General features: G+C 37.0%; 1 protein-coding gene across 1 annotated transcript in view; it reads right to left on the reverse strand.

Moving 5' to 3' along the window:
• CSMD1 (CUB and Sushi multiple domains 1) overlaps positions 1 to 21,449 on the reverse strand; it is a 1,554,536-nt gene that overhangs the window by 263,560 nt on the left and 1,269,527 nt on the right. The window contains exon 28 of the mRNA XM_058524846.1: positions 3,109 to 3,300. Coding sequence (XP_058380829.1) covers positions 3,109 to 3,300 — 192 coding nt within the window. The remainder of the gene's footprint in view (positions 1 to 3,108; positions 3,301 to 21,449) is intronic.

Genomic DNA, 21,449 nt, shown 5'->3' on the forward strand with positions numbered 1-21,449 from the left:
CCGTTATATATACAGTAACACCTTTCACCCATCAAGGTGTGAAGCAGTAGTCTTTAATGAGACACTTCAACGTTTCTGCATCAAAACATTTCAGTGCTCACACCATTCTGTGGGGTAAATAGTCTCCAAACAGCCACTCTTAGATCACCACAAGATGTTGCCACAGATGAGTTTCTGTAAACTCAGGATACACTTTTGCTTTTCAGAGCTCTTTCGAATTTGGACTTAGAGAAAAAGTATTTGGGGCAATACAAGAAAATGAAGACATGGAGGGACACTTTGCTCTGAGCTAGAAAGTAGTTAGTGCTCTCTGATCTGGAGAATTGGTCCTTGAAGACTCAGCTGACACAGTGTTATAAACCAATATGACCTCAATAAAAAAAAAAAAAATTCTCAGCTGAAAACCTCAAAAGGAGGCGCCTCCATTGCTGGAGTCCTTTGCAAAGTGAAAAAGGGGAGGGACTGCATCCAGCAAACCACAAGCTGGTGAGAAGGTGAGGAACATTCAAACAGGAGAGAGGTTAAGGGATTTCATGAAACAGAGAGAGAGAGAGAGAGAGAGAGAACAGCAAATATGAGTGAAAATACACTAACAATAAAAGGGAACAAGAAATTAGCAGGTCAATGAGGAATGGTCAATAAGAGTATGAAATTAAAGACACCTCAGCCTCTCAATTTAAAATGCCAATTAAAACATCAAGAATCTTCACTTCCTGCCCATATTAAATTACAAGCTTAAGAAATATCATATATAGTGTTTTTTCTGAGTTGGAGGAAATAAACACTCACACGTGGCTGATGACAATGTAAATTGGTGCAGTCTTCTTGAAAGAGTTTCGAAAAATGTTTTGAAAGCCCTAGAAATATGTAAGTTTATAGAAATACGCCATTCATAAATAGTCCTAGATATGTTTTGGCACAAGAGAATTCACTTCAGTTATCTTCACAGTAAGACTGAAACACCTTAATTGTCCAATAAGAAGGGATTAGTGGGATCCATATTGGTAGATACCGTGCAGGCATAAAAACTAATTTGTAAAAAATACACAATAACACAAAAAGAGACTCATCATGCACTGGTGAGTAAAAAGTGCAATTTACAAAATAATCATGCAGGATGCTGTCATTTAAAAACATTTTTAAAAATGATTATACATACATAAAATAATTATGAAGCTTCCTTATGCGTGTGTATGTTCATAGTAATTGCCTTGAGGTAAAAAGATGACAGTTTTTGTCTTCTCTTTTTTCTTAACTATAGCTTATATAACTTTTGCAGTAAACATGTATTATTTTTTAGTAAGGAACAAGCTAAAAAAACTAAAATGGAAAGTGACTTGAATCAGCAAACAGAATTTATATGAGTGCTAAGACTCGATCAGTTGATGCCCAGATGGACAAGTTTCCTACAGAGGGTATAAGCCTCATTTTTGGGGGAAAAAAAAACCAGAAATGCTTCCAATGTAATGAAAAGATAATGTTCATTTATTCCCAAATATACAGTTTCCATTTTTGTGATACGTGATACATATGTGGGTAGGTGGGTCTGATTGCCAACATAATTGATATTCGATTGTCTGCAAGTGATTTTAGCTTATCCTTGGAGCTGATATTCCAGACACATGAAGTGTTGCCTATTTTCTTTGCTGAGAACTGGAGTATCTAGTCTCTGGTCAAAATTAGGTGACTAAGAGATGAACTGACAAAAGACAATAGATTAGTTGGGAAGATGGTCAAATTTTACAATTAAATGTTAAATTAATGTCATCTGAGAAATTATCTTCAAGAGATTAACTGTTGAATAGTTGTATTGCTTTTTAATGTACTCCTCCATGAGCTCAAGATCACGCAAAATGGGAAAAAAAAAGTGCCTCTCTTAATTTAAAAATAGACCAGTGGTTTAAAATGATTTTTGCGTTTATAGGTAATTACTCCGTTTTAAAAAAGAAACACGTAGAAATCTTGTGAGTCTCCTTATGACTCAGCTTGAAGTAAAATGCATGACTGTGCTCACGAAAGTTATGAAATGTAAATGTGGCACAAAGTATTAAATAAACATGCATAGCTCTCTGACAAGGTTGAACATGCTAAGAAGCAGAGCTATTAAATCTCATCTATCTTCAGGACACTCTACGTACTTTATAATAAGTTAAGAGCTGCCTATTACAGCTCTATAGGACCACTGAGAATTTCTCTAGTGCTGTGTACATGACAATAAAACTCACTTTAAATCACAAAATCCCCTCAAGGTCACCCTATGCAAAATGGTCCACTAACTCTGTGCATATCATTTCATTATCACTTCCTCTCTTCACAGATTAAATTTTACATTTTTCAAACATATTATCAAGGTACAAATTAAACTGTGACAGTTCATTAAAATAATAAAGTTTAGTAGAGTTTCTTTTAAAAATTAAAATGAAATACTCTAAATAGATATTTATGCTGAAATATTTAATTGAATGAAGGGAAAATATACATGTAATTACTATTTTATATAAAAATATATATTGCTCTAAAACCATATTTGCGATTTAATATTTTGGATGGTTATTCAAACTAAAGTCTGCAAAACCAATTGTTATCCTTTTAATAAGGTCAAACTATGAAATTCTAGTGAATTTCGGAAACAAGTTTCTATTCCATCTTCATTTTGACATAAGCAGTATAATTTCTAGTTTTCAGGATTCTATTAAAAATGTACTGATATCATAGAAAAACCATCTAAAAAGAGAAAGTACTTTTTATTGAGTAGGTTTTGCTTAAGGGCATGTTTCTATATTAAAAATGAGACTAGAAATGGTAAGGTTATGAATTTTCAGCCACGCAGAATTTTAAATTACAGTGATTTGATTCATCCATATTTTTACAAGATTTGTTAAAGATAGGAAATGTTAGATAAATGTCAATTACTGTACATTAAGTAAACTACTTCCCTTATTTCACCTAATAAAATAAAGTTGAAAGGTTTACAATAAAATTTCAATATAGTCTCAGAGGACCAGAGGGCAGGTAAGAAGCTCTTGAGAAATATATTTACAGAGCAATTTTAATGCTAACATGCATCCATTCCAAAATATAAAATTTCTATTTTCTGTTGCATAATACCTATGCATGTAGGAGGGTCCGGTTGCCAAAAGAATCGGTTATTCAGCTGCACACAGGTGATTTTAGCTTGTCCTTGGAGCTGATATCCAGGGTCACACTGGAAGGTGATCGTGTCTCCAGGCTCTCTACTGTCCCCATAGCGGGTACCATTTTGAGGCATACCTGGATCATTGCAGGTGGATGCGATTGATGCTACAAAGAAAGGACAATACCAGGTCACATGACTGGAAACACGGTCTCCACACTCATATAGGTGTTGTGGCTTCTGTGGGTTGAAGCACTCTTGATTGGCATAACGAATCATTTGTCCACATATGAACATAGGAAAAGAGTTTATTTTCCCAAGGATACCTTCAATAACATGCATCTTGATTATGCTTACTTTGAACAGATTCTAGTCAAATCTTGTTGAAAATGCAACCAATTATGGAATATATCAAGGAGTTGTATCATGCTTTACTTAGTACACCCCCCCCAACACACACACACACATTCTCCTGAGCTTCATAACCTTTCTACATTTCACATTATTTGGGGAACTCCGAGGATTCCTTATTTTCTTGCAGGCTCAGTGATATATTTTGAAAGGCTAAAAACAATTTTACCCAGCACCTTTAACATATTTTCAGTGGATATATTTTCAAAGTACTTACTTTGCTGTAATGCTGGACATTGAAACCCCTCAATCATAGTTATACCTTAATCCCATAGCATGATGTCTGGCATTTCATACCCGTCATCCTCATCACTGTTATTATTATTATTAGTGTTTTGAGTAAGGGAATTTTATTTGGAAACAGTTCTCAGCATACCAAGAAGAAAGGAAGTGTTTGAGCTTCAGAGTAGGTTTTTCAATGGGAAGACAGCAGGAAATGCCATATCAGAGTCACTGAAGGCGATCCTTTTAGTAGAAAGCAAGCACACCGCCCCAGGAGAAGACAGGTATAGAGTGGAAGGCAGGAGAGACTCGAGGACCCAAAGCTTATGGTTAGAAAGTCAGCAGTGTCACACCCGTAAACCATGAATTTTATAATCTAGAATAGTAATTATAGAATTCAGTCACCAAGATCATAACCCATGGTGGCCATCATCTAGGCAACAAAATGGCGTCGGCATTGAACGAATATTTTACAAGTGATCTTGAGTAATCAAATGGTAAACATTTGAGTAATATTCCTAAAGAATCTAAGATCTACCTGTGGTCTACTTTTGCTGAGATTTCTCTGGCTTTCAGGAAAAAAATTGTAAGCAAATCCTCTTATACATTCAAAATCTTGTCTATTGGACTGAATATCCCATCCTTTCACAGAAACTTCATCCTTTCCTTGAGCAAGTGGTGACACACGTGATGACATAGTCATTTCCAAGTGAGAATTTCTGTCACAGTATATATGATATTAAAATAATTAAAAAATAAATATATAGCATTAAAACAATTATTTACTTTTTAAACTATGAACTATTTAATAATATTCATAGTAACATTTATACAATACGCAATATTAAATTAATTTAAAAATAAAAATTTAGAAGAAAAGCCAAGGAGATCATGGATGAGTCTCACTGTAATTTTTTTTTTTTTTTTTGGTGAGGAAGATTAGCTCTGAACTAACATCTGTCACCAATCCTCCTCTTTTTTGTTGTTGTTGTTGTTGTTGAGGAAGACTTGCCCTGGGCTAACATCCATGCCCATCTTCCTCCACTTTATATGGGAGGCCGCCACAGCATGAATCGACAAGCAGTGCGTTGGTGCATGCCCAGGATCCAAATCTCGGACCACCACAGTGGAGTGCGCGCACTTAACCGCTATGCCACCAGGCGGGCCCCTCATTGTAAATTTTAAAACCAAGATATGTTTTTATTACTTGTCTTTCCAAATTTTTATTAAGTATTGATTAAAAGCAGACACATATTACCTAATAAAGAAGATTTAAGAAAATATTTTTGTACATGAATAAGAATTTCAACAGACATATCAGACTTACAAAAACAAGCATTCTATGGAGTACCTCCGGGAGTTATTAATAGGTATCTGGTCAAACAAGATTGGCAAATATTGCATATTCTAGCTGCCTCTTGTAGATTCCCATTGCACATTAGGGCTTAAAGGCTTAAAGAAGTCCTACAATAAAAAAACCTTTTTTAAAATGTTTAATCCAGTGTACCCTAAATTTATGTAATCACAGAGTACATTTTCCCCAATAAACCTCTTAAAATCCTTCCAAATAAAGATCCACAGAATATCAGTATATGAAACACTGATTTTCTCTAATGGTTATGTGTCTTTTAATAATATAAGGTTTAATTCATTTTTGAAAGTATCTTTTCCACTTCTAAACTAAATTTTCATTTGAAACATCTATAATAATAATAGAGCATGCCATTAAAAAGTTATATATTCATGAAGTTCATGTCGTATAATAAACAGAAATGCTGCATCTACATAATTAGCTAAGCTTATGACAATTATACGAAATGTGAGTTATAGTAAAATAGATCTATATATGTGCTTACAAAGGATGTATATATTTATTTTTGTATCTTTACCAATTATTGGAGATCACCAGTGAAAGAATCACCAATGATTAGTCGAATTGAAATGGACCCAAACTCTTACTCTTTCCTTTTAGAATTATGAAATAAAAATAAAAAGTCCCTGGGGTTATCTAGGGTTAAAGCAAAGGGAAGACTTGAGGGGAATAAAGAAACAATTTTAAACAGTGCGGTGGGAAACACATTGGTTGGGTCTTTGAAATAAATGTCATTTTATTTTCCTCTAGTTATGAATTGTGGAAAGATGTTTCCTGGTAAAGGCAATAAAGCTTATTCAGAGACTAATACAAAAGTCCTCAACCAAGGACATTACATTGGGGTCAGAAATTGCTTTTCCCCCTTCAGGGTCATACAAAGCTATTGATGAAGCATGCACTCATTTCACTTTTATGATTGTATTCTTTCATGTGCCAAAACATACCTTTTGCTCATTTTTCTCTTAAATATTTTTCTCCAAATGGGATTTTGGTGACTCTGAATCTTTCTATTTTTTTGCCATAAAATAGAAAACAATATTTTTAGTTGCGTCAGTCTTATCCCTCTATTACCCTAGGAAAAAAGGTTCTCTTCCCAAGACGATGGACATTGTGATTTTCCAGTTTCCCACGGGGCTTCCCTGGAATATTTCCAGGCATAAGGACACTTTCCGCAAGCCCAAGAGGACCTAAGGTATGTGTCCACTCCTCATCCACCTGGATCCAGAACCATTCCAGCACCTGATTTAGGCACCAGGCACCTTACCTGGAACCTAAGGTAGTAGCAAGGGACCTGACTTTGTTGGTAACAGGCAGCCTTGATAGTACACACTATTGTATAAGGAGAACCTGCAATGGGCACAAACTTCTTTCCAATTAGATCCTCACTTTGACACTGGGAACCCTATGGACTATATTTTTTAAATTATATAGCAAGTTGTGTTCATTTTCTATTCTACTAAAACAGAAATTAAGAATTCGGACCAAGTGTTATTGAATGCAGAAAGTCCTCCTTGATTGTTCTTAAAACATCATTTAAAAATATATTTATTGACTGAGTTATTACCTCACAGAAGTAAAAGTTTGCTTAGCGTACATTTATTATTTTAAAACATCCCGGCATAGTATACCTCAATAGATAAAATGCTTCTCATGTATATAGAAAAATACATAGCGTGACACCAATATATTGCATACACAGAAGCAGACACATGCAATACTCAGATCATAACATGAATATTAAGTATAACCTATATTGCTCAACATATTAAGGAAAGCTATTTTGTGTGAATGACATTTATAATTCGTAATAGGCTACTTGGGACTCTACTGGGTGCCTGCTGAGATCTTTCTTGAGGAGCGGGCGGCAGCCTGTTAGGCTCCTTCTTGCAGTTTGCTAGCATCAGGTGATACAAGCTTGGAATCAAGGAAAGTCACTTGAGTGGTTCCTTTGTTATGCAAACGTAGGGTGGGTTTCCCCCATTGCCCTGGGGAAGGCCCAGCTTTTGTTTACATAAAGTAATATGTCCTGTGAAATAGCCTGTAGGTTTGCCCAGGTGGAGGAGGGTTAGTTTGCAGAACCACACTTTGTAGGAGGGGGAAATCAGTTCCCAGCCCAGCGCAAGAGATCCCACACTACAGAAATATACTGGGTCACCTCTGACCTCAGTCCCTGCTTCAAATTAACGCCTCAAAGGGGAAATCATGGAGGCCGAATGAACCCGAGGCAGGCCAGCCTGGGCTGAAGCATTTGTAGAGGCTGAGGGCATGAAACTGTCTGAGGATCTGAGCCTTTTAGGACTCTGAGGAGTAAACTGATGAGTGACTGTCCTTTGAGGAACACAGGTTGAGTACAAGGACATAAAGTAATAAGAGCTGTAAATTTGAGCTCTGGGCATCCTCAGAGCATCCTAGTAACAGATGGAAGTAGGATGAGTCTTCAACAGTGACACCGCAGGGCAGAGGAAGCCACAGACGTTCCAGGAACAGACTTTCAGCCCCGCTCACCCTCGAGCCTTTAGAAGCAAGACTGCTCCCTTCCAGAATGTGTCAGTCTTAGGCTTTATTTCTTAGCTGTGTCAGGGTGGAGTTGGGAAACCTCAAGAGGGAGATTCTGGATTTTCTGCTGATAAAGAGCAGGAAGGTGTTTCAAAGACCAACTAGTAGCCACATCAGTATTTTGCCTTCATGAAGCAGACCACAGATTCATTAATTAGTTCCGGGATTAATTAATTAATTACTCATTTACTATTTTTCCATCTCTGTAAATGGCACTAAAGAGTAGCAGAGCCATCCCCACATATGCCTCTTTGGCATACTATTTTCAGCCGATTATTTTAAGAAACAGCAGACACAGGAGGAGCTCTGAAAATAGAGTAGAAGTCACCCTTTTGTAAAAGAAATGAAAGGAAATCTCTTCTTTGTGAGGATGTCTCACTCTGCACCAGGCAGAGAAGGATGGCTACATCACGAGAGACTGATCCACGGAGAGGCACCAACTTAAATCTGTGTGACCACCTCACCCTCCTTCACCTGACCTTTCCTGTGACCTCCTCCTGCACACCTTCCTCCTTTTGTCTTTATTGGGGGATGGTATTTAAGCAGGAGTCTGAGCCACTTCTTTGAGCTACTCATTTTCCCTGGGTGTCTCCCATGTAGACAGGAGGTACGCATGTCAATAAACTTCTGTTTGTTTTTCTCTTGTTAATCTGTCTTTTATTACAGGAGTCTTAGCCAAGAACTCAGAAGGGTAACGGGAAAGTAATTTTTCCTCCCCTACAGCACCCCCACCTCCCCAGACGCTCAAACCAAATGCTTAGTAGCCATCCTTGATCCTCCCTTTTCCCATAGCAAACACTCAATGCTTTAATGTGTCCTGTCACCCTAGCTCAGAAGCATTCCCTGAATCATCACCAGTCTTCAGTTCCACCACACACAACGGTCCAACTTATCCTTAGCACTTGGAAGGGCAAATGCACATTAAAAATAAGAGGCTTAATTCTTCCTGTTGAAAAGAAGGGAAGAGACTTCTCCCCGCTCTCTTTTCTTAGAGCAGTTACTTGGAAAACTTACAACCGTTAAGTACTTTCTCTGTCTCTTTGAAATGAATGTTAATTTTTTTTAAAAGCTAAATAAGCCACGTGCCATCTTTAGAATCTAAGAATCTCTTCCTTAGGGACCTGGGAGCCATCCCTTCGAAATGTACCATCAGTAAGATAAGGGTCCTATTCACCAGTCTCCATGGGAGGGTCAGCAGGAACCTGACTCTAAGCTACAAAACTGCCTCCTTTCCTAAAGAAGTGAGAAGTTTTTTCTCCTTTATATAAAAAACCAATTAAGGAACACAGATAGTCACCCCAATTACCAAGTGAATTTAGGATGAACTATGCACAAAAATGGTGCTGTCGAGTCCTCTTACTTGAGCCCTAGTGATTGTCTTGAGAACATGTGTGTCATGGGTCATATCTGCTTATATAAAAGGGAGAGATTTTTTTCTGTCTGCAATCTCTTAGCAGATCACCTGTGATGAGCATCACATTCTGGTTTGATGCTTGCTCAATATCACAATTATTTTCTTTCTCTGCTACCTTTGTGGAGAGAGCGTCTGGGTTGGGAGAAGGTTTTGTTTTTAATTCTATTTCCCTGACACACCGAGTGATCCAGGGAGTCCTTGTAGGGTTCTGAGTATAGCAGTAGGACACGCAACTTATATTTTTAAAGTATTAGTGTGGCTGCTGTGTTCAGGATGGACCATGGAGGGAAGGAGAGGCAGAGAAGAGGCAATGAGAACAGTTAGGACAGAAGGGGTGGGAGTGGTTCAGACAGAGGTGGCGGTGTGGAGTGGACAGAGAAGGTCTGATCCTTAACATATTGTAAAGGTAGATCCCAGAAGGTTTTTGGATGGACTACATGTAGGATATGAGAGAAAAAGGAGTTGAGGAAGAATCTGGGGTTTTCTTCTAGCGAGTCTCACATTCTTGCTCAAAAATGAAATAAAAATCAGTGAAAGCTAATCAACAGGTTTTGGGCCTAAGGAAAGGTAATATGCAAGAAAATTGACCTGAGTTTTTAAGAGAAGGAATACAGGACACTATATATGATGGAAATAACGCAGTTCTGGTGACAGAACGTCAGAGTTCTCATCCAGTCTAGGCACTGACGTGTTCTGAAACCTCAGGAATCCAGGACTGTTCCTCATAGATGAAGTATATGTGTTAATCACTGCTTTTATGACAAAATGAACTCTCATTCTGAGTGCTGGTACCATATTCATTGAAAAGATATTTATTAGCATAAACTCTTCTATTCCAAGTATTAACAGGAACACCTAATAATTGGACTGACTTATTTAGTTTTAATCACTTGATTGCAGGATGGAGGGCACATGTGCATTTATGAGAACTTTTGAAAATTCACAGATTTTTAGCTAGAATGTGAGCTCTGTAAAGCAAGGATTTTTGTTTCATTGACTCAATCATACCAAATTCTTAGAACAGTGCCTGGCATATTACAGACACTTGGTAATAGTGCTGACTGACTGACTGACTGAATGAATGAACCAATAAACAACATGTATAAAGTTTTCATGTATTTAGAAGGATTGGACTCCTTAATATTATATTAGATTTGCTGTGTAAGAGATAGGTTATTTAGTTTATGATGAGTTTGCAAATCAATTATAGTGATCAGTGAAAAGTAATTTATATTTTCTCATAGGACATCATAAAAGCATATTTGAAACTTTAATGTGTACAGAGGTAACATACTGGTGTTTCTATCCCATCCTAAAATTTATTGAACTGGTGAGTCTAATGCAGATATTAAAGCACTAACTGATTGACTTTGCTTTTCCTGGTCTAAAATGGAGGTTGATAAACTACTGCCTGTGGGCCGAATTGGGCCCAACACCGGTTTTTGTGGAGATTACAGTTTAAGAATAGTTTTTGTCTTTTGAAGTAGTTGAAAAATATCAAAAGAAAAATACTATTTCATGACATGTGAAGTTCAAATTTCAATGTTCATGAATAGAATTTTATTGGAACACAGCCGGGGCTATCTATTTATGTACTATTTGTGGCTGATTTTGCATTAAAACGGTAGAACTAAGTAATTGCAACACGGACTATATGTAGCCTGCAAAGCCTAAAATATTTACTATCTGGCTCATTCCAGAAACAGTTTGCTGGTCCCTGGTACAGACAATGATCAGGTAACAACTCTTTGCATTTTTATGGCATTTTCCTTACATTGCTCTTTAAGCTTGTAAAAGGCATTATTTCATTAATCTCAATGTACTCGAGTTAGGGAAATTGAAATAAACTCTTTTTGCACACGATCAGGTTATCATTTTTCTGAAAAGTTGCTCTTCTGGGTTAGATCCTAACACTGAATATCTCCTTCTTAAGGGTCACTGACTGTATTTCTCAGGACAAACACTACCCAGCAGTCAGAATTCTATGACATGTGTATTAGCTCTTCAGCGGCTGAAAAAGCTTTGGAAAACACACAGAAAGAGAAACCTTAGCTCATCCATCGGGGCGCCTCCACTCAAGCCCAGCTCTAAATTAAAGAAAGTGGATCTGAATTCTACAAAGTTCCACCTAATTAAGTCTCAACCTTCCTCCTTTCACATCTGAAAATGTCACAGTGCTTCAGTGACTGGAGACATCGAGTCTGCTGAGACCTCCCCACCAAAGGGCAGAGGCTGATGCCTGCTCTAGTGTGTAGGGAAGGAAATATTTTCCACAGATATCTCTCTGCATTTCAAAAGTAACACACGGTGCTGGAGCAAGAGACAAGGAGGGAAAAAGAGCCTTGACCTAAGTCTCATATCTTACACAAAAATTAATTCACAATCAATCACAGCTTTAAACACAAAGGATGAAACTAAAACTTTTAGAAAGGCATAGGAGAAAAACTGGGAAAACGGGCTAGGCGAGGAGTTCTTAGACAAGACAATAAAAGCATGATCCATAAAAGGAAAAATCGATAAATTAGACTTCATCAAAATTAAAAACCTTTGACCTGTGAAAGACCTTGTTAAGAGGATGAATAGGCAAGCTACAGACTAGGAGAAAAAGTTTGAAAGCCACACGTCTGACAAAGGACTGGTATTCAAAATATATAAAGAATGCTCAAGATGCAAAAATAAAATAAAATAAAAAATCCAACCAGAAAATGGGCAAAAGGCGTGAAGAAACATTTCACTGAAGAGGATATACAGAAGGCAAATAAGCACATGAAAAAACATTCAAAATCATTAGCCATTAGGGAAGTGCAAAGAGATATCACTACACACCTACTAGCACAGCTAATAATATTATCTCTATATATAGACAACATCAAATGACGGCGAGGAGGCAGAGAAACTGAATCACTTATGCATTCTTGTGGGAATGTGAAATGGCACAGCCACTCTGGAAAATCATTTGGCCATCATAATTTCAACATTCAATTGCCATTTAACCTAGAAATTACACTTCTGGGCATTTATCCCAGAGAAGTGAAAACTTAAATTCACACAAAAACTGGTACATAAATATTTATAGCAGCTTTATTCATAATAGTCCTAAACTAGAAATAACCTAGATGTCTTTCAACGGGTGAATGATTAAACAAGCGAGCATGACCATTCTATGGAATACTACTAAGCAATATAAAGGAATAAACCATGGATGCAGGCAGCAAGCCCTGTGAATCCCCACACAACTATGCCGAGCAAAGAAGTCAATTCCAAGAGACTATATCCTGCACAATTCCTTTCATACAACATTCTTGAAATGATGAAGTTATAGAAACAGGGAATGCATTGGTGGTTGTCAGGGTTAAGGAGGGGGTGGGACCAGAAGAAAAATGGGTGTGTTTGCAAAAGGACCACATGAGGGGTCCTTTTGGTGATGATGTTCTGCATATTGACTACATCAATGTCAACATCCTGGTTGAGATTTGTACTCTAATTTTGAAAGATGTTACCATTGGGGGAAACTGCATACAGGGTCCACGAAATCTCTCTGTTTTATTTCTTACGATGGCATGTGAATTTACAATTACTTCTAAAGGAAAAATTTAATTTAAAAATTGGTTATATATATTTGAATTGCAGTATTCACTTGAATTATATATGAGTGCAAGTCATTTTATATTTATCATTCTTTTTATTATATGAATGTATGTGTATATCCCTATTCAATTTCAAAATTCAAAGAGATTAAAAAGTTATCAGGACTCAAGACGGAAACCATGTATTCTACATGTTCCTTCAGGCAAAAAGCAACGTGGGTTTCTAATTGTAAAATTCTTGGTTGATACTGGCAAATTTGAAGATGCACACTATCCAGTGTCAGTTTCACTCAATCCTGGGGATAACGACCATTTCTCTTGGAATTAAAAAAAAAAAAAAAACTAAACCAAACAAAATGTCCTTTCCAGTTAACACAACTATTCACCAAGAGGCTCTATTCATGCTGTTACCATGAGTCAGAAGGGAGGGAAAAAAAAACAAAGGCTAAGGATTCCTCTGATAAATATGTTAAAACCTCTGAAAGCATGGAAAATTTTAGTTTGTCAGTGCAAGCACAGGTATTAAAATAGACGTGTAGACAGAAAGAATGACATTATTATAAGAAAACATTTTATACCCTTTAGGATCTGCCACTCAAGAGTCTTTGCAACAATGTTTCCAAAATGGAAAATTGCTTTCATGATCTTTATACTTAACAAGTACTTAAGAGCTATTAAAATATGTTATAAAGTATACCCATCAAACAAAAGTCTAAATTGAATTCTACAATTAAAAAAACTTCAATATACAACAGAAATAAATCAGTCACTGATTTTGTAAAATGGAGAATGTGAACTTCACTACAGGAAAACCTGGTCTGAATCCCAAGAAAATGTTTCATGCTAATTAAATGAAAATATGATAATTCAAGAGCTGTTATTAATACTGCAGCCCTTAAACTAGGCAAAAAATCACCCCATCCCACAAATTTTCATTTTTGAATTCAGATGTCACTTACTTTTTGTAATAATCGTCCTTATGCATTTTCTCCAGCTTAATCGAGTTTTGTAATTGGATTCTGATTCTATTTTTATTTTAAAACATTGAATATTTGTTTTACATTAACTTGTTTAAATTGTTTTAAATTAACTCAAAGAGCCTCATAATCAATTATTGGAAAGAGAATATTTGTGGTATATAATAAATGCCCAATTTAGGCAATATCTACAAGATAAATTATCTTTCTATTTCTTGCAAATAAATGTCTTAATATTTATTCGTTAGTTATGAAACTATATTTTTGATATATGGATACCACACAGTTGTAAAAATTAGACCACATAAAAGACTGCACTTTAAATTTTTTAAAAAGACCTAAAAATATAACAGATTAATAGTGTTCCTACTAGTACTTGAATCACTTATCTTAATTAAGTTCCCAAGACTGCATGGTGAACTACACTAACTTCCTCTCTTACGAAGGAACTGCAAATGCTCTGAGACAAAAATACTCATTAGCACTTTTGCTTTCATCTTGTCAAATACAGATATCTATGGGAAGCCAAGGATGTTTGTTCTCTGAGGTTTAAAAATATTATACTATTTAAAGCTACTTTAAAAACACTTCATATCCATTAGTAACACAAATATTGAAACTTTCAATGTACCATAAAATTCTGACTGTGTTTTGCATCCTCATAACACTGAAGGACCCTTCCTTCAGTTAGTCAAAGAAATTAGTTTCTTTATATCTAAAGTCAAAATCAGATTAAAAACTTCAACCCTCACCCTCCAAAGATCCTTTTCTAAACATTCACATTAGTAATCACTAAATTGATTTGCAGCTATCTCATAGGTATGAACAATAAAAATCTGTGTATTGACACAGGACAGACTTGAGGAGGGGAAATAATTACTATCATATTTTTCATGAAACGTTCTGCAAATTCACCTCTTCTTTACTGATGATAAATGCATGATGAACCACTTGAGTGTGCTATAGAAACCTCAGGTGGCTGCAGTAATGCAAAGTTCTGGTATCCTAACATTAGTATGATAAAGCAGTATTTATTTGTTGACTATCTTTTCCTGTTTCTAAGTCAAAACTCACTGTCTACCCACCTTCCTGCCAAGTGGGTGTCAGGAGACTCTCCGTGTTGTCAGTCTGAACTGAGTAGTGTGAAGCAGGAGACCACAGAGAGGGAAAAACCTAATTTGAGAAGTGCAGACTGAATCATTTATCACATAATACTTCCCTTGAGTCGATATATCTTTAGAACTGAGAATAAATAATAGCTCTTCCTTATATGTGGGGGAAATTGATAAATCAAAGTGCTTTTGTGTTCCTTACCTTTGAGAGAAGTCCTCGTCAAAACCATGTGGTGGTAAAAAGCCTATTATGTCCTAATTTAACCTAATTAATGGGGAAATTGTTGCTAATAGAGTTTAACATACATGCTTAGGCTTACATAGCTGGCAAAGATGACCCTGGCCACATTTTCTGTCATGTAGAGAAAAACAGCACCTCTGTGACGCCTATTCCAAAAATTATACAGTAATATGTGTGTGTTTGTGCATGTGTGTGTGTACTTTTGAGACTTTTTACTTACAGGATTATGCAGTTTGTCATAGTTCATCTGACTTTTATAATGCTTACGACTATGTGTGTGTATATATATATATCCTCCCCCCCTTGCACTCAGCAATAGGATTGCTAACATCTGGACAGCTTACAGTCTCTTTAATAGTGCTAAATGCTGCCAAGTATATTACTTGGATCTACACCTCAGATGTTTCTCTAACCACCTCAATGAGAATGTGAGTTATTTGGGGAGGACAACAGTGAATCACTTTAAAATGCAATTTGACACACATCTATTGAGTAGTTGCTCTTGCAACTGGAACCATCGTAAGGACTGTGAATGTTAGAGCAGAAATATAAAAAAAAAATAACTAATTCATGTAGGAAATTCACAGTCTCACTAGAACCAATAACAACTAAAATGAGCAGAAAATACAGACACATGCACCAGAAACAAGGAACAAAGGCAAAATACTATTAGGTGTCTAATGTGAGGTAGAGAGTAAATGCAGTAATTAGTGCAAAATATCTATGATCTCCTAATACCAGGGATTCAGTAACAACCAAAACGTTATAAAAATAACGTGTGGTGAATCCTATGAAGGGGGGAGTACGGAACTCATATAAAATGGGTTCTTTACTTTGAGGACACAGAGAAGTCTCCTAAAAGGAGTGGTGTTTAACTGCAACGCGTAAAATGAATAGAAGCAGCCAAGAGAAGTGACAGAGAGGAGAGTTTTAGGCAGAGAGAACAGTGCAAGTGAAGGTCTGAAAACAAGAGAAAATGATTCTGTTAGGAACCAGCAGTGGAAGAAGTGAGTGAGGATAGAGAGGTAAACAGAAACCAAATGTTGACCAGTTTGAGGTCATGTAACAGAGTTAGATTTTATTTTAATGTGCATGAGAAACTAGAGAAGGACCCTTTCAGCAGGCGCTCAGCTTGATTACATTTGCTCTCTGCCATGTTGGCTTTTCTTAAACACAAGTTCAATACGATCGCCCTCCTCTGAACAGCCCTCTAGACCAGAGTCCAGTGTGGGTGGAGACCAGGCTGAGATGGTACCTTACACGATGCAGAGAGATGCAGGGTGAGATCAGCCTCCCAATCTTGTTGGAGGTTGCCTCCAGATAGTCTGGTGATTGGACGTGGTGATGGGACCAGTTTCAGACACGCTATTTTTGAGATGTCTGCAAGATGTTCAAATGAACTTATCTAATTGGCCTCTCAGAAGTTCAGAAGACAGGTGTGAGCTGCAAATAGAGATTTTTAGAGATATTACCTTATGGATCTTTGTCCAAGCCTGGAGAAGAAAGTAAATTGCTGAGAGAGAGAATGTATAGTGAGAAGACCAGATGTCTTAAGACCAGTTCTCGAGGAAACCTACATCTAAAGCAGGAAGAGGAAGACAAGACTGCAAGAGACTGAGACAGAGTGGCCAGTGAGGGAGGAAGGATCTGAGGGACAATTGTGAAAATCCAGGGAAGAGAGTATTTCAATAAGGTGAAAAGTGTCAAGTGCGCCACACTTCTGTAAGAGGTGTTTACAAGAATCGCTGAAAGGTGTGTACTGGTGAGAGACATATGGGTTATTTCTGACTGTGAGAAGAGCAGGGTAACTGAGGTGATGAGGGCAGAAACAAAATGAGGTGGGCTGAGGCACGATTTGGAGGTGAGGAGATGTGCACAAGTATAGAACATGTTACAAAGTGTCATTCTAAGGGGAGAAGAAACACACAGGCTGATACCCCAAAGTGTAAAATAGTAGTTTGATGTATTTATTTTAAATTGTGTTTTGAGCACTTAAATACTAGAAGTAAGGAGTCAGAGAGAGTGAAGGAGAAAATAGAAAAGGAAGAGGTTAGCACATGGAGCACAGTGTTCGAGGCAGCCGCGGGAATATCGCGGTATGGTGAGCCTCACTTTGGAGATGGGCAAAGAGTCCCAGGTAACAGGAGTGAAGAGGTAAAGAATCACAGCTAATTTGTGTGTCTGTCCAAGGAAAATGGAAGAAAATCCTTCCAACGCCTTTGTCTTTGGTGAAGTATGACTCAAGATCATGTACTAAATGAGAGAGGATATGATGAGTTTGATGATTTGGGGAAAGTGGTGAAGATTTGAAAATGACAAGGTGAATGGGAGCAAGAGTTCACTAGAAAAATAAATTACAGCTGCTGAGCCCTGGTGAGGCTGGTGGCCATTCATTTAGAGTGGGACAAAAGTACCTGGTTTGTGTGATTTCTTCAGGAGTTTTCCCAGTCCGGAAAAGAGAAGGAGGGCAGGTGACAATGGCAGAAAGCCCATCAGGCAAGGGAGTTTAACATACTGTGAGAGGCTCATTTTTAAGGATGAATTGCTGGTGATGGGGAAGAAGTATAGCGAATTTAAGAGGAACCAACAGGAGAGGGAAAAGCAAGACCTAGATGCACCCAGGAAAGCAAAGAACTGACATGAAGTGGGGAAGCGGAGATGGAAAGAAAAGACGTAGTGAAAGAGTGGCGTGTTTGAATTTAAATTTTCAGAATCTTTGGTGAAGCATGGAACTGTGCACATTCCCGACAGTGGTGGAAGTGGAGTGGAGAAGACCAGGTAGGAAGGCAGGAGCTGAGAACCTCAGAATTGGATGGGTCGTCATCAAAGGGAAGGTGAAAGACGCCAATAAGAGCTGCCGGGAACCACTCCAATGTCCTCACTGGATGGAGTGGGTAATAGGATGGGTTGTAGAAGGCAGGCAGAGACAGACACTGGGCCAATATTGTTGAGTGGCATACGTTTGTTTCAAGGGATCTATAATCTTACACTTTGTGTACATTAGTTGTCTATTTGCCTTTCCCATAACTTTTATGAAGACTGAGGCAATGTCAACCGTCTCTAGCACTGGATCTCCAATACCAGCACTGCATCAGAAACACAGTAGAAAGCAGTTAAATATTTCTTGGTGAATAGATAAATTAATACATGAAGGAATGAATGGTTAGTTAATTAATTCCAAATTATTGTACTGATGTGATCACATACTTATGAGGCCAATGGTGACCTTTATCCTGGGCAGGGTCAGATAGTTAATCTCATTATTTATGACAGATTTTCATATTTTTTATGCTCATGTTACTGACAACTTCTTTCTTTTTATTTATTTATTTATTTATTTTTGGGAATAGTACTAATTTATTCATTCTGAAGAAAGTATGAAAACAACCATAAGAGATAATTTCACTTGTAGATCTCTTTTCTGTTCACATAAATTGCGTTTGATTTGGAAATCTGACTTTCTTCTTCATATTATTTTTTGTTTGTTTATTGTGGCAACATTGGTTTGTAATATTGTATAAATTTCAAGTGTACATCATTACACTTCTATTTCTGCATGGGTTACATCATGTTCTCATGTTCACCACCCAAATACTAATTACAATCCATCACCACACACATGTGCCTAATTATCCCCTTCGTCCTCCTCCCTCCTCGTTTCCCCTCTGCTAACCACCAACCCAATCTCTGTCTCTATGTGTTTGTTTGTTGTTGTTATTATCTACTACTTAATGAGTGAGATCATAAGGTATTTGACCTTCTCCCTCTGACTTAATTCACTTTGCATAATACCCTCAATGTCCATCCATGTTGACAACTTATTTCTGAATGACATGTTTTTAAAGACATTCTGATAATTCAGTCTATTAAATCTGGGAGCATTTTCTTCTTCTTAAAATAAGGTTGCACAACTCTGCCTAATGTATCATTTGTTGATTTAGAGTTTGAGATTTGCGGGAAATTTTTCATTCAAGGTCTTGGGGAAGGGAAGGCCATGCTGTGGCTGCCCCCAGAAGTCACTGTTGCCTGAGAAATGATGAATGAGCTTTCAACGTGAGCAGGATTTATGTTAGCATAATGGTGGGCACAGGTGATATTCCAGCTAGTACTTCTATAGAAAAATGTTGATAACCTCTTTCATAATTAGTATTAAAGATACATCCTCAGGGAAAGGGAACTTTTGTGCACTGTTGGTGGGATTGTATATTGGTACAGACACTACAGAAAACAGTAAGGAGGTTCTTCAGAAAATTGAAAAATAGAACTACCGTGTGATCCAGCAATCTCACTTCTGCATAGATAACCAATGGAAATGAAAACAGAACTCGAAGAGATACCTGCACTCCCATGTTCATTGCAGCATTATTTACAATAGCCAAGACATGGAAACAACCTAAGTGTCCACACACAGAAGAATGGATAAGAAGATGTGGTCCAAATATTCAGTGGAATATTATGCAGCCTTAAAAAAGAAAGAAATTCTGCCATTCATGACAACATGAATGGACCTCGAGGGCATTATGCTAAGTGAGGTAAGTCAGAGAGAGAAAGATAAATACTGTATGATCTCACATATGTAAAATCTAAAAAAAGCTGAATTCATAGAATCAGACAGTAGAATGGTGCTTAACAGGGGCATAAGGGTGGGGGAAATGGGGGCACGTTGGTCAAAAGGCACAAACTTCCAGTTATAAGATGAATAAGTTCTGAGGACCTAACGTACAGCATGGTCATTATAGTTAAGAATACTTCATTATATACTCGAAAGTTGCTAAGAGAGTAGATCTTAAATGTTCTTATCACAAAAAAGAAATTTATGTGATGTGGTGAGGTGTTAGCTAAAGCTATGATGCTAATCATTTTGCAATATATAAATGTATCAAGTCAATACATTGTACACCTTGAACTTACACAATGTTACCTGTCAATTATATTTTTAAAACATTGGGGGAAAAAAGATACACCTCAAGAAAAGTGCCATTTACATGTTCTGTTTTGCTTCTTTCCTTTTGTTAGCAACCTTGTTAATATTAGACAAAGCTAATCACAGTCAAAATTTCAATATTCCATGGAATGTGGGATTTAGAACTTCAACTAAGGCAGTATCTTAGTCTCAATCAATTCAACACACATCCTTTGTATCCCTGTCATGAGCTAAGTAAAGGTAATCAAAGCAAATGAAACCCTCTTTGGCCTTGAGCTATTCATAATCTATGTGTCTAAGTGGCCAAGGATAAAAATTTATGGTCAGTTCTCTACCAGTCCCATCAGGAAAGTTCTGAGAGAGCAGAGAGGGGTAATGGTTCTAGTTGCCCTCGCTGTATGCTGCCCTCACATAGAAACTTGACCCATAAACCCAGGGTTTATGGCTGGGTCTTTCCTATAAAACAATACCACTCTGTTCAGCAACTGGCAGCCCCAATGGCCTCTCTCATTATAAAGAACAAACGAATTTTTTAAAATGAATATGTACCTATTAAATTATCTTTCAATAAAGTAAATTAGGGAGAGATGTCATGTAGCAGCTAAGTTATGACCATTATTTATGGAGAAATCAAGCTCACAAAATCTGAGAGTGCAAAATCGCTCCAGCCACATTTTCCCTAAATGTGAGAGAGCTGACTGTTCAGACTGTTGAAGGTTCAGCTGAAGTTTATTTAACCCCTGGAGTAAAGGTCAGTTTTGTCTGCTGAACTCCATTTTCTTGCGTTTTATGCATGATTAAATGGTAATTAAGCTGTAATGAAAAGTGTTAGGCTGATTACAATTAACATAATTGCACTAGTCAGTTCATGTTCTCATGTTTTACATGCTGTGGGGAGTGGGCAGGACAATGGGCCTTTAATGGGGTTTGAATATCTTGAGCATCAACAGTTCATTTTTCTAGTGGAGAAAATTTCATCTTACAATAAAGTGAAAGTAGACACACATATAAGGCCGTCTGTAATACATATCTTACTCCGTCAATGGCCATTAAACACACGTATAGACACACAGCATTGAGGACAAGCAATTACTATTTCCAGATTCCCAGTAAACAGTTGTTCCTGTCCCAAGATTATTTTAAAGCAGGGAGAAATGATCATTTATTAATGAAAAAAGGAAATTTATCAAATGATAGATTAAACTATGCTTATTTAAAAAACAAGTATTAAACTTTATAAAATGAAAATATTTTGCCTTGTTTCCAACTGGTATCAAAATATTAGGTAATCAAGGATAAATAAATGTATAAAGAATTATAAAACTTAAAAGATCAACACAGAGATGTATAACATTTATTAAATCTGTACAATGTGTTCTTTACTAGTCAAAACACATTCTACACTGGCCACTACTTCTGATAATAAGTGTTACATAAAAGACCATTTATCTTAACTATCTGTACTGTATAGAAACTGACCCAGAAATGAAAGAATCTTTT

This window comes from Diceros bicornis, chromosome 29 (genome assembly GCF_020826845.1).
Source record: "Diceros bicornis minor isolate mBicDic1 chromosome 29, mDicBic1.mat.cur, whole genome shotgun sequence".
NCBI lineage: Eukaryota > Metazoa > Chordata > Mammalia > Perissodactyla > Rhinocerotidae > Diceros > Diceros bicornis.